General features: G+C 42.2%; 1 protein-coding gene across 1 annotated transcript in view; it reads left to right on the top strand.

The window, feature by feature from the left end:
- CORIN (corin, serine peptidase) overlaps positions 1-15260 on the top strand; it is a 300775-nt gene that overhangs the window by 142234 nt on the left and 143281 nt on the right. The window contains exon 3 of the mRNA XM_056557481.1: positions 9713-10102. Within this exon, the coding sequence (XP_056413456.1) occupies positions 9713-10102 (390 nt within the window). The remainder of the gene's footprint in view (positions 1-9712; positions 10103-15260) is intronic.

The raw sequence follows: 15260 nt of genomic DNA, 5'->3' as shown, positions 1-15260 counted from the left end.
ACAGATCTCAGCAGGATCACCCAACACCATGCTATGCAGCTGCTGTAAAGGCAACTTGGCATAACAACTGGTGGCAAGTCTGTGACCACCATCATTGAAACCCCCTGTTCTTACTGTAAACATCATAGCTAGGTCCTTTCAAATATTAATATTTTGTACACATTCAGTCTTCATTTGGCACCTGTTTCTCTGGTATGATGTCTGGTTCATGCCTTGTATAGACCATGTGCTTCATAGAAATGTCCTGGTAAGCCCCTTTCAAGGAACTCTGCTGGACTAAGCTCATTTCAAGGAACTGTGTAGGACTAAGCTTATTTAAAGGAACTCTGTAGGACTAATTTCATTTAAAGGAACTCTGTAGGACTAATTTCATTTAAAGGAACTCTGTAGGACCAAGCTAATGGCTATACTGCAGTGGGTAGGTAGATAGCATCTCTTTGGTAAATCTTTTCCACCCTGCCTTTCACTCCCCCACTGCAGCATAGCCACACCCCCTGGAGACCATTTGACTTATGACATATTAGGGGTTATTTATCATTGTGTTCTATTGCTTTTTTTTGTCTACATTTGCGAATTTCTGTTATTTCTGCGCTAATTGCGTTTTTTTCAAAGTTCTAAAATCCGTCATTTTGACCTTTTAGTGTTGCTAGATCATTTTTTGACGTGGCGGATGCGGTGGTCACAAATTTATTATCTGTGTGTTTTCGATTTTTGCGCAAATTTTACTCCTGTCTATTTGCCAAAAATAAAAAATCTTTAGCCAGAGTGAAAGAGTGGGAGAGTGAGAATAAGGTAGAGAATAAGAATGTTTAAAAGACATAAAAAGTTAAAAAAAAAAAAAAAAAAAACATGCAAAGGAAAAATAAAGCAGTTGTCCATATGAAACAATTAGATATGTTTTTTAAGGTACAAAAAGGAATGGTAAAGATGTAAGAAACAATTAGATTGTTAGCAATGGCCAACATCTCACAATTTCATGTGCCCAAGTTTAAAAAAATATCTGACAAAGTGATGATAACAAAATAAAAAAAATTCAAATGAAAGGTTAACATAAAATTAAAAAAAAAATACCTGTTCAACTAAAACCTCCGTCTCATGAACAATCATTTTTTTTTGTCCTGGCCTGCGGCAAGGTAAGCCACTGCTGAAATGTGAGGGAGACTCTCTTTGAAGACCTTTTAGACATAAATTTTTCTTAAAATTAAAATTAAATCAGTCCCACCTGAAATGCGGCAAGCAATTATTGTCACCTTGCCAAATCCGGGTAAACCTCCTAACAGACCGGAAAACTTCCAGCCAATTTCGCTTTTAAATGTCGACCTAAAATTGTATTCCAAAATCTTGGCAAACAGAATTAGTAATACTCTCCCATTGTTAATTAAAATATCCAAGTTGGTTTTATACCACAAAGACAAACAGTAGACGGAACTAAACACTTTATAAATTTGATACACCGTGTGGAGTCCTGTTGGATGCCTTCGTTGCTGCTGACTCTTGATGTGGAGAAGGCATTCGACAGGATTCACTGGGGTTACCTGGTGGCAGTTTTATCTAAATTCGGCTTCTCAGACAGAATTAAAAACGCAATTCTAGCATTATACACATGTCCCTCAGCATCGTTATTCACGGCTGGGTTTATGTCACAAAAATGTTCCATTTCCAATGGCAGGCGTCAGGGATGCCGCCTCTCCCTTCTTATATTCGCCCTAGCAATGGAGCCCCTAGCAGAGAGGATCAGATCCAATGAGTTAATCTCTTGGATAGAAATAGGTGGGATCGAACATCGTATTGGGTTATTTGCAGACGATGTGATTATGGTTTGCAGGGATCCCTTAAAGTCTCTCCCCAATATTGTCAGTGACATGCAATCTTTTGGTAATATCTCATATTACAAAATCAATGCGTCCAAATCGGAAATTCTTGATCTAGGCTTGCCCAAGAGAATAGTTAATGCTCTTAAATCAAAATTTCCATTCCCGTGGGTTAAAGACTCTATCCCTTATCTGGGAGTGACGCTAACTTACCCTACCTCACATTTAATTACTACTAACTATGTTACACTTCTAGCAGATTTGAAGAAAATTACATCCCAACTCCCAAGATTGGGGGTTTCTTGGTTGAGGAAAGTCACAGCAATTAAAATGATGGTCTTACCAAAAATCCTATATACATTTAGGAATGTCCCAATAAACACACAAACACGCAAACACACTCGAACCAAAACTACAACTTCCAGCATGTTACACCATAACCTGAACTGTAGAACTATAAAGTGTAACATGCTGGGAGTTGTAGTTACTAACTGCAATTCCCAGTATTCCCTGACACAGCCTATGGCTCTGCAGCTGACACGGACCAAAACTACAATTCCCAGCATGTTACACAATAACCTTAACTGTAATACTATACAGTGCAACATGCTGCAACACGCACACAACCATAGGCTGTATCAGGGCATGCTTGGAGTTGTAGTTATCTAGTAACTAAATGCAACTTCCAGCATTTTCTGACACAAAATGCAGCACATAAACTGGAGAAGCAGAACACCCCCCCAGTAACACATAAGTTCCTATGAAGACTGAAAAATAGTGATTAAAGTATTTTAAAAGTGCGTATATATGTGAATAAGCCCCTTTCCTAATAAAAGTTTCCAATTTTCTTTAAATAAAAATAATGTACAAAAATAAACAGTGGTATCGCTACATGTGGAAATGTCCAGGCTATTAAAATATAATCACCACCAAAAATACAGAAAAAATTATGCACAAATAAACAGCAAATAGAAAGAAAGTTAACAAAATCTTTATTAAAGTGTATCATCGATTAAAAACAATAGTACATATACATAATAAAAACAAGGCACCGAAAAAGACTACAGATAGGTAGGTGGGGACTGGAACTAAGCATAAAAGAGGTAATAAACATGAGTATGAGGTCAAAGGGCAATAAGAATAAATGTCAAAAGTAAAGTCGCACCAAAATACTGCTAGACGCAAGCTCAAGGGCAAGGAGGGAATAAGCAAAGGGACCAAACCGAAGGACCAGTGGCCATTCAGCCATTCAGTGGTGAAACGATCGTTGGGGTTGGTAGGTAAGGTCTGGCATACTTGTTCCCTCTGGTCCTTGGGTTTGGTCCCTTTGCTTATTCCCTCCTTGCCCTCGTGCTTGCGTCTAGCAGTATTTTGGTGCGACTTTACTTTTGACATTTATTCTTATTGCCCTTTGACCTCATACTCATGTTTATTATCTCTTTTATGCTTAGTTCCAGTCCCCACCTACCTATCTGTAGTCTTTTTCGGTGCCTTGTTTTTATTATGTATATGTACTATTGTTTTTAATCGATGATACACTTTAATAAAGATTTTGTTAACTTTCTTTCTATTTGCTGTTTATTAGTGCATAATTTTTTCTGTATTTTTGGTGGTGCTTCTATCATGCACATTACTTACCTCTTTGAGGTATAGTCTCCTATGTAGGTGTTTATTAAAATATAATGTTAATTAAACCATACGGTGAACGGTGCAAATGTAAAAAAAATAGTCCAGAATTGCTCATTTTTGGTCACTTCATATGAGAAATTTTTTATAAGGTGATCAAAAAGTAACATCTAGACTTTTCTGGGCTTCCCTCGGGTGTAAAAGGAGCTACAGCTCTCCCGCCGCTAATAGACTGGCATGTTGCGATCGCCGTGGCCGCCATTAAACCATTTGATCACTGCTGTCTAAGTTTACAGCAGTGTCTAAAGGGATCTTACTTATATCAATCCCTGGTGGTCTAGTGGGGTGGATCAGACTATTTTGGTCGAAATTATTTTATCTACCAGGACAAGTGGATTTTCTTGAGGGACAAGTAGATTGTGTTCCGCTTTAGTCCCTTGGACAAGTAGTTTTTTTATTTTATTTCCACACCCCTGATCTTAACTGTTGGCATGAATATAAGGTAGCATCTGCATTGGATAAAGAATATGAGTTTCTTTCCAAGTGGGATGTATGGCTACAAAGTACTCACAACACAGTTCAATTATAAATATGTCGGGTATGTGTATGCTTATCCCCACTGATGATTTTTTATATATCGGTTTGCTCCTATCCTCCATGCGAACACTAGAGTTACTTGGAATAGAAAGGGTACAAATGATATGTTCCTACTGGTTACTAATTGTTTCTTTTCTTTTTTATTTAGTTTCTTAAATCTTGTCGCTTGTGTGGTATTATATATGCTTCCTTTTCTTTAATTTTACTTGTTACCTCTGTTCTCTCAAAGTCTATATGGGCTGAAGGGGGAGACTTTTCCTCCTTTGTATGTACCGTATACCCGCCGCTCCGGACCCGTCACCACTGCCCTGGATGTCGCCCTCCATCGCTGTCGCGCATCCCCGGGGTGTCCCCGTTGCTCCGGAACGTCTCTGCTGCCCGGTATCCTCGCTCTCTGTCGCTACACATGCCGCTCCTATTGGATGACGGCGTGCGCGACGACGTGATGACGACGAAGGAGAGTGCCGGCCATGCAGGGGGTCCCGGCACGGAGCAGACACCGAGGAGGCAGGTAAGGTCCCTCCCGGTGTCCTGTAAGCTGTTCGGGACGCCGTGATTTCACCGCGGCGGTCCCGAACAGCCCAACTGAACAGCCGGGTTAGTGTCACTTTCCCTTCAGATGCGGCGATCAGCTTTGATCGCCGCATCTGAAGGGTTAATACAGGGCACCACCGCAATCGGTGATGTCCTGTATTAGCGGCGGGTCCTGGCCGTTGATGGCCGTAGGGACCGCCGCGATAGGAGTGTATTCGCCTTATAAGACGCACTAACTTCCCCCCCCCCCCCCAATTTTGAGGAAGAAATAGTGCGTCTTATACGGCGAAAAATACGGTATTTCCACTACAGAAAGATGTTCTAATAAAGCCCACAAATGTTACATTTTGTACTTGATGTATTAAAAAATTAAATAAAATGTCATGTTATATATAAAAAAAATAATAATAAAGCCAAACACACAGACAAACAAGCTCCTCAGAAGCAGGGTAGACATGATCTGAAAGCGCGGCGGTAGATAATGATCTGGGTGCACATCTGTGCGAAATTTATCATGGTCACTGCGACAATATGATAAATTTGGAGCAGCATCGCCCAAAAATATGCAGACAAACAATAAAAATGATCTAGGCAAGACCATTATTGATAAATAACCCCCATTGTGTCTGGCTGCATGGAATTTTGGGAAAAGTCAGAAACAACAATAATATTATATAGATTTGCGCTACAACACTTCCTGGTGTGGGTCCAGTGCATGAAAATGGAACAAAACACTGCATGTAGGTAATAGAAGCTTAAATATCTTTACATCATGGGCTCAAAGGCTGAAGACAAAAAAAAATAATAAAAAAGGGAATACCCCTTAAAGGGATAATCCACCAATTAGAAAACAGCTACTTTTTTCAAAAACAGCACCACCTCTGCCCTCAGGTTGTATGAGATGTTATTACTTGGCTCCATTCGCTTCAATGAAACTGAGCTGCCAACCTGCAGAATAATGTGGTGCAGGTTTTTTTTTTAATTTTTATTATCTCTGTTTTTGTAATGCTGGATAACCCCTTTAAGAGAAGGATATATCACTTATTTTTTTCATGGGGTTCACCAGAACCCAGTAAAGTCAATGTAGTGTTTGTTTGTTTGTTTGTTTTTATGTGACACCACACAGTTAATGCCTGTGTGAACATACTCTGAATCTGTGAAACATGTCCAAATGTTTTTCTACCCATCAGAGATGTATTATGTATACCAATAGCTTAGGGAATATTTCTGATTAGAGAAAGATAACAAAACAGTTTTTTTTTTTATTATTTCTAATTGTAATTTTCTCACTTCCTTTTTTGTGCATTATTATGGGGCTTGCCATCTTGTGTGAGATGTTTTTAACAGCATTTAGTGATATCCTTTACAGCAGGACTCATGGGCAACAATATACAGGAGCTGTCCTATTCAGATGAAATGCAGATACTACAGGGAATTCAGAGGTCGTTCTATAGGAGGAGGTATGCTGATCTCTGCTGTGAATGGTGGTAATTCCAGCGTTATCTCTCTACTGGTGTCACCTTTCACCTTGATCCTTGTCTGCTCTGAGAAGAAAGGGATTTCTGGGAAATGTAGCTAAAAAAAAACCTCCCAAAACACTAGGAATGTCAGGTAGTATAGTGACATCAGTAAGGCATTAAAGGGGTTATCCAGGAATAGAAAAACAGAGCTAATTTCTTTCAAAAACTCCATGTCTGTCCCCAGATTGTGTGTGGTATTACAACTTGGCTCCATTTACTTCAATGGAACTGAGCTGCAGAACCACACCCAACCTGGAGACAGACGCAGAGTGGTTTTTGAAAGAAATTAGCTCTGTTTTTCAATTCCTGAATAATCCCTTTAAAGGAAAACTGTCAGCTTGCTCCCCCCACACTAACCAGCAGTACTGGCTGATAGTGAGGGGGACGCTGACCAGTTGGATGCTTACTGTGCCCGGATCCACCATGCCGTTCGGCCGTAATCTTCAATTTCGGGATATGCTAATGAGGTGCTAACTGGCACCAGTCGGCCTAACTGGCACTCTGACGTCACGGCCGCACGCTGCCCGGCTTATCAATATCCCTCCTTTCTCTCTTCATTACAGAGCGGGGAGAAGAGGGAGGGAAGGAATATTGATGAGCTGGGCGGCGCTGAGGCCGGCGGCGGTGAGATCAGAGTGCCAGTTATCCCGGCTGGTGCCAGTTAGCACCTCATTGGCATACACTGAAAATCGAACATTACGGCCGAACGGCGCAGTGAATCCCGGAACGGTAAGCATCAAACTGCACAGCGTCCCCCACACTACTAGCCAGTACCATTGATTAGTGCGGGGGGAGCTTTCCTTTAAGTAATTCCTGTCTCCTTCCAATTTCATTTGAACAGAATGGAATTATAGATATGTCTATTTTATGCACCTTAAGTTTATGTTCAAGTCTCTGGCTATATGATTTAACTAGTAACATATAGAAACAAAATGGAAGCTATAAACCCAGCCTTTCAGTCTATGTACATTGACACAAACAGTCTTACTGAAGAGGAATTAAAGAAGAAATATTATTTTTAAGATATTTGCCTATATTGGTTTTAACAAATATAAATATGGAGTGATTTTTGTTCCTAAATCGGAAAAATAAAAAAAAAAGTTGAATAAAAAAATATATATTATCATGGATCTGAAGCTTTTACAAAATAGTAATATTAATATGTAATATTGTATGAGGTAAATATATTAAAACATTGACAGGAATCATCATTGGTCGCTCTACCTGTTGTATGTGACCACTTGGTTTCAGGGAATGCATATCCTATCCAGGAAAAGCTGGTTGAAATATGGGGAATGTAGCCCCAGGAGGGGACATTTGTCTGGTTTAATATTTTTTTTTAGCACACTGTTTCTTTGGGTGGCTGGTAGTAAGCCACCTGTACAAAGAGGGAAGACTGTGTTTAGTTTGTATTGACAGCAGGATTTATTTTGCATTTGTTTATGCCTACTGAAGTTAAAGGATGTATTTTGTTTTGTTACTGGAAAATTAAAACATGAGAAGCCGTTTAAATGTTATTTCCATGTCCCTGTCACTGACTGTTATTTTGCTTCTATTTGACTGGTTCTATGAAGTTAAAGGGGTACTCCGTCCCTAAGACATCTTACCCCCTATCCAAAGGATAGGGGATAAGATGCCTGATTGCGGAGGTCCCGCCACTGGGGACCCCCACAATCTTTCATGCAGCACCCTGCTATCATCAGCTCCGGAGCGAACATCGCTTGGGGTCTGATGAATCACAATTATGGGGCCGGAGTATCATGACGTCACGGCTCCACACTTGTGTGACGTCACCCTCCACCCCCTCAATGCAAGCCTATGGGAGGGGTGTGATAGCCGCTACACCTCTCCCATAAGCTTGCATTGAGGGGGCGGAGCATGACATCACACGGGGGTGGAGCAGCGACATCATGATACTTGAGATGTTCACTCCAGATGCTGATGATAGCAGGGTGCTGATTGACAGATTACGGGGGTCCCCAGCGGCGGGACCCCGTGATCAGGCATCTTATCCCCTATCCTTTGGATAGGGGACAAGATGCCTTAGGGCCTGGAGTACCCCTTTAATCTCCCACAACTGATTATACACTGCTCAAAAAATAAAGTGAACACTAAGATAACACTAGGATGTGTTAGGATCTGAATGAATTAACTAATTGTATGAAATACTTTCATCTTTACATAGTTGAATGTGCTGGCAACAAAATCACACAAAAATGATCAATGGAAATCAAATTTATCAACCCATGGAGGTCTGGATATGGAGTCACACTCAAAATCAAAGTGGAAAACCACACTACAGGCTGATCCAACTCTTATGTAATGTCCTTAAAACAAGTCAAAATGAGGCTCAGTAGTGTGTGTGGCCTCCATGTGCCCGTATGACCTCCCTACAATGCCTGGGCATGCTCCTGATGAGGTGACTCCTGGACAGCCTGTGGTGCAACGTGGCATTGGTGGATGGAGCGAGACATGATGTCCCAGATGTGCTCAATCGGATTCAGGTCTGGGGAACGGGTGGGCCAGTCCATAGTATCAATGCCTTCCTCTTGCAGGAACTGCTGACACACTCCAGACACATGAAGTTTTGCATTAGGAGGAACCCAGGGCCAACCACACCAGCATATGGTCTCACAAGGGGTCTGAGGATCTCATCTCTGTACATAATGGCAGTCAGGCTACCTCTGGAAAGCACATGGAGGGCTATGAGGCCTCCAATGAAATGCCACCCCACACCATTACTGACCCACCGCCAAACCGGTCTTGCTGGAGGGTCCACAGCGTCTCCAGACTCTGTCACATCTGTCACATGTGCTCAGTGTGAACCTGCTTTCATCTGTGAAGAGCAAAGCACGCCAGTGGCAAATTTGCCAATCTTTATGTTCTCTGGCAAACGTCAAACGTCCTGCATGGTGTTGGGCTGTAAGCACAACCCCCACCTGTGGATATCGGACCCTCATACCACCCTCATGTAATCTGTTTCTGACCATTTGAGTGGACACATGCACATTTGTGGCCTGCTGGAGGTCATTTTGCAGGGCTCTGGCAGGGCTCCTCCTGCTCCTCCTGGCACAAAGGTGGAGGTAGTTGTCCTGCTGCTGGATTGTTACCCTCCTACGGCCTCCTCCACGTCTCCTGATGTACTGGCCTGTCTCCTGGTAGCACCTCCATGCTATGGAGACTAAGCTGACAGACACAGCAAACCTTCTTGCCACAGCTCGCATTGATGTGCTATCCTGGATGGGCTGCACTACCTGAGCCACTTGTGTGGGTTGTAGACTCCGTCTCATGCTACCACGAGAGTGAAAGCACCGCCAGCATTCAAAAGTGATCAAAACATCAGCCAGGAAGCATAGCAACTGAGAAGTGGTCCTTTATTGGGGGTGTCTTGCTAATTGCCTAAAATGTCCACCTGTTGTCTGTTCTATTTGCACAACAGCATGTGAAATTGATTGTTAATTAGTGTATCTTCCTGAGTGATTGATTTGGAGTTACTTTGTGTTGTTTAAGTGTTCCCTTTATTTTTATGAGCAGTGTATAAATAAAACAACCCAAAAATTGTCAAAAAAATTTGTAAAATAAAACAAGTTTTGCTAACTCTTTTTAATTTTTTTTTCTTGACAGGTGTAATAGACAGGAACTGCTTTAACTCTAATAGAAGTGACACATTAACAAATGGAATTGGATCTTCTGACATTCCTTTTTTTAAGATGAATGACAACGCCTCAGTAACAGTACCAGTGTGGGAAGTACTATCTCCTTTGTGGAAATCTACAACCCAAGCTGACCAAAGTTATATAAACTTTAGCAGAGGGACAGAATCTCTGCATCCAAATCAACCTTCCCCTTTTACACATAGCACAAAAAGCGAACAGACCAAAGAGAATAAAGAAGCAGAGAACAGGTTTGCTTCTGCAGACGACTTGGCTACTACAATCTCCTCAACGTTTCGGGATAGCGCACCTATAAGTCCAACAACAAAGCCAATGTTCCCTGCAATTGTAGTAACAGAAGGTATGAATTATATTAATGTGATATCAAATCTTTAAAGTTTATGAGCATTTATAGGGCAACTCGTATGGTTTTCTAAACCATAGACTGATTTTTAATATTTAACACATTTTTACATTAGAGTTTTTATATTTTTAAACATCCTAATACAAGTATAAAATAATTTAATCTTTTTAATAGATACATTTAAAATCAGTAGCTATGGATATTGTATAGTGGGGCATAACCAAACAGATTTCCCATAATTTACACCAAAAACACTAGCCCATAGCTGGCAAAGACATTAATTTGTGGTGAGTGGATAAGCATAGATGTGTCAAATGTTTTTAAAGGTGTGCACCTCTACATTTTTCAGATGTGAAATGCTTGTTTTAAATGGGTTATTGGGACTAGGGGGAATTTTTAGGTAATGTTTTCAGTATTCGCTGTGTTTTTTTTTATTTTATTTCTGCTGCACTGGAAGGCATTAGATAAAAAATACCACCAATCCCCGGAAAAAAAAGCCCCAAGATAAATTTCCTTCTTTTGTTCGCTCAAACCAATATCTGAATGAAAATAATAATGGCTTCAATAGTGGTAAATATGTACTGTATGTATTTGGGTACTTTGATGTAGATGGTAGTTTGAATCTATACACTGTTTCTATGACCTCAGAAATCAAATTGATCCTTTTGGCAATGAAGACACATACTAGTCTTGGTCCTGTACCATGTCCCTGTAGCACTTGAGGTCCTGGGTTTAAATCCAACCAAGGACTTAAACCTAGTACTGACCCATGTCTTTTTTCAGCCTTAAAGGGGTTATCCAGGAATAGAAAAAAACAGCTAATTGCTTTCAAAAACAGCTCCACGTCTGTCTCCAGGTTAGGTGTGGTTTTACAACTTGGCTGCATTCACTTCAATGGAACTTAGCTGCAGAAGCACACTCAACCTCGTGACAGACAGGGAGCGGTGTTTAAAAGAAAGTAGCTGTTTTTCTATTCCTGGATAACCCTTTTACCATATTACTAGGTTACAAGGTTATAGGTTCTTCTTTGTTTGGGGTTTCATCAGGTACTTTGGTCTCCACCCCCACCTCAAAAACCTAATAAGGTTATTACTGACCTATGTCCTGGCCTTACCAGGAATTAATTGTGTCCATAATAGGGGCTAGGGATGCTAAAATGTGCATGAAATTCTCTCATCTGTGGGGAACCTATTACAGTAAGTTGTCCTTATATTAATTTGTTAATAGCATATGTGCCTGAAATAGGAAAGGTGAACTTGCAGGCCCTACTAAGGATATAGACTGATACAAATGATGATAATCTCTAATAAGTTTGAAATACCATTGTTGTATTGCTACAATTACAGCATAGTTAACTTCCCAAACCCATGATATACATGTACGTCATGGGTCGGCTGGGTGGACATGACGGGGGCCCGCGGGTCGGGTCCGTGTCATGACCGGGAGATGTCCGCTGCTATCAGTAGCTGAAATCTGCTGGTAATGACGGACATCGGAGATCACTCCTATGTCTGTCAAATTCTTTGATCTATACAGATCACGGCATTTAAGCATTAAATGCCACCATTCCCTGGTGTCTAGTGGTCCCATAGCTCCCCTCGCGATGTAATCGCGGGGGGGCTATGGGTTGCTAGGGAAGCAACCCATAGCCCATGTCCTCGGCATCTTCCCATGTCCTCGGCATCTTCCCTGGCTCTCAGATTGCTTAGAGCTCCCTTTGGCAGCCCTTAGCAATCGAGCACAGATTTCATAGATCAATGTAATGCAATAGCATTACATTGATCTATGTAAGCAGTCTGATGATGGCTTATCATAGGCCCCTAGTTGTACAGATGATTCCTCCCGAGGCCCCTAGTTCTTTGCGTCCATGTATGGGGCCTCAAAAAAAATCACGGTCAAAAATCGCTGTCCACTTCCTCTGATCTCAGAACTTTTTGATCGTCTCCGGGGAGCAAAGGGCTTCACTAAATTGATTCGAATCTGAGAGGGAGACGAATGGAAAACAGCCTTTAATACCCGAGATGGACATTTTGAGTATCTTGTGATTCCTTTCGGCCTCTGTAATGCTCTAGCTGTTTTTCAGGAATTTGTCAATGATATCTTTCGAGATCTTCTCTACACCTGTGTGGTCGTGTATCTTGATGTGTGGTCGTGTATCTTGATTTTCTCTTCCAACTTAGAGGAGCATTGTTCTCATGTTCGTCTGGTTCTTCAGTGCCTCCGGAGAGAAATGCCTATTCGAGAAATTTAGTCTTCCATTTCTCGGTCACACAGTCTCTCATCAAGGCCTGCAGATGGATCCTGAAAAACTGTCCGCGGTTCTGGATTGGCCTCGACCTACTGGCCTACGGGCTATACAACGCTTTCTGGGATTTGCCAACTATTATTGTCAGTTCATCCCACATTTCTCCTCTTTGGTCACTCCTATTGTAGCTCTCACCAGAAAGAACTCTAACCTTAAGTCATGGCCTCCTGAGGCCGAAGAGGCATTCTCTCTCTTAAAGTCTGCATTTGCTTCTGCTCCCATGCTTTCAAGACATGATCCAGAGAGACCTTTTGCTTTGGAGGTTGACACTTCGTCCGTAGGAGTTGGTGCCATTCTTACCCAGAAAAATTCCAAGGGTAAGACTGTAACCTGTGGTTTCTTTTCAAAAACCTTCTCTCCTGCTGAGAGGAACTACTCCATCGGAGATCGAGAACTTCTTGATATAAAACTTGCCTTAGAGGAGGGGTTACATTTGTTGGAAGGATCTTCTCATCGGGTCAGTATCTACTCAGACCACAAGAACCTCCTATACCTACAGTCTGCTCAGTGGTCCTTTTTCTTTTCCAGATTTAATTTTTTTCATTCACTTCCATCCAGCTAACAAAAATATTAGAGCTGATGCCCTTTCCAGATCTTCTGATGTTGTGGGTTTGGACTCAAGGCCCAGGCATATCATTCCTCCTCACCATCTGAATTCTGCTGCCCCAGCTGATCTTCTGCAAGTATCTTCTGGGAAAACCTTTGTACCTTCCAGATTGAGACGCAAAGTCCTGAAATTGGGTCATTCTTCTTTATTGGCAGGTCATCCTGGAGTACGTAAGACCTTACTTTTAATCTCGCGACACTATTGGTGGCCGCATCTGGAACGTGATGTCTCCGAATTTGTCCGTTCCTGTGTTACCTGTGCATGTGACAAAACTCCTCGACTGAAGCGTGCAGGACAGCCTTTGCCCATTCCGGAAACTCCATGGTCTCACATCGCTAGGGATTTTATTACTGATCTACCACCATCTCATAATAACACGGTCATCTGGGTCATAGTTGGTTGGTTTTCCAAAATGGCTCACTTCATCCCACTTCCTGGTCTCCCATCTGCTCTTCAGCTGGCGAAGTATTTTTTGCAACATATTTTCCGTCTACATGGTCTGCCTGAACATATCGTTTCGGACCGTGGAGTTCAGTTTGTATCGAAGTTCTGGCGTGCTCTCTGTTCCTGTCTTAACATTAGTCTAGACTTCTTCTCTGCCTTATCACCCTCAGTCCAACAGCCAGGTGGAGAGGGTTAACGAACTTCTGGCAACTTATTTACTTCCTTTTTTCTCAGCTCATCAGGGTTGATCTTCCTTGGGCCAAATTCTCCTTTAACCATAAGGATTCTGAATCCATGAGGTCTTCTCCATTCTTTGTTATCTATGGACATCATCTTTGTCCTCCTCTTCTAGGTTCTGTTTCCATTGGTGTGCCAACTGTTGTTGATCTGGTCTGTGACTTTTCTTCCATATGGCAACAGACTCAGCATTTCTTGTCTCAAATCTCATCTCGCATGAAAACCCAGGCCGATCAAAAAATAAGATCTCCTCCGTCTTTCTCTCCCGGTGACAAAGTTTGGTTATCCTCCAAGTACATCTGTTTCAGGATTCCCAGTTACAAGTTGGGTCCTCGTTTCCTGGGTCCATTTGAGGTTCTGGAAAGAATTAATCCAGCCTCATACATGCCTTCTTCTCTGCGAATTTCAAATTCCTTTCGTGTCTCACTCCTCAAACTGTTGGTAGTTAACAGTTTTTCTCAAAAGAACACTGCTCCCACTCCCCTTTCTGGTTCCTCGGATGTGTTCCAGGTTAAAGAGATCTTGGCCACTAAGACTGTTCTTCTTGGTTGTCTGGAGAAGATTTGGCCCTGAGGAGAGATCCTGGGAGCCTGAGGAAAACATCTGGGACCGTGGTCTCCACAAATGTTTTCTCAGCCCAAAAAGGAGCGGGAGACCAAAGGGGGGGGGGTACTGTGACAACTAGGGCTCTGGCCGTACCCTCTGGCTGTGAGTGCATTGTTCCTCTTCCGTCCCCAGCTGACGGGGCTGGCATTCGCATTGTGGGACTCGTCGGCATGCGAACCCCAGCCCGTCACACACCTCAGTCCTCTGCTTCTTCCTTTCAGCTCCAGCGCACGTGCCCCCGCCTCCTAGGGTGCACGCCGGAGCTCTTAGATTTAAAGGGCCAGTGCGCCCGTAATTATGGTTTGCACCTGACACACACTTATAAGTTTCTGCACCTCCCACATTCCTCTGCCGGATCTTTCTTTGCCCAGTTATACTGTGTTTCCTTGCCATGTACCAGACCTAGTATTCCATGACCTGACCATGTACCTTGCCGCCTGCCTACTGACCTTCTGCTACGTTCCTGTTTACGCTCCTGTGCCACCTGTCCTGACCTCCTGCTATCCAGACTACGTCCTGTCTCTTTCCTTCAGTACCACGCATCACCTCAGCCAACTATGTGGTCGAGTCGTGCCAAGGGTAGCGACCTGGCATTGCCCGTGTCATCTGCCACACAAGTCCAGCGGATCTACAACCTCACGTGTTCCAGACTACTGTGGTACAACAGATCTACTTCCTCCCGAGTGCCAGTCGACTGCGGTGAGTCTAATACTAGAAAAAAAAATTATCGTAAGAATCTTTTTGAAAATATAAAAAAAATCCCTCCCCTAATAAAAATTTTACTCACCCCAACTTTTCCCATTTTTTAAATCAAACACTGCACAGACAAAAAAAATACACATATTTGGTATCACTGCGTGCGTAATGGTCCGAATTACTAAATTATTTTGTTTCAGATCCTGCACGGTGAACGGCGTAAACGCAAAAAAAATTCCAATTGCCAAGATTGCTGATTT

This window comes from Hyla sarda, chromosome 1 (genome assembly GCF_029499605.1).
Source record: "Hyla sarda isolate aHylSar1 chromosome 1, aHylSar1.hap1, whole genome shotgun sequence".
Taxonomy (NCBI): Eukaryota; Metazoa; Chordata; class Amphibia; order Anura; family Hylidae; genus Hyla; species Hyla sarda.
This window is presented reverse-complemented; position numbering and strand designations above follow the sequence as displayed.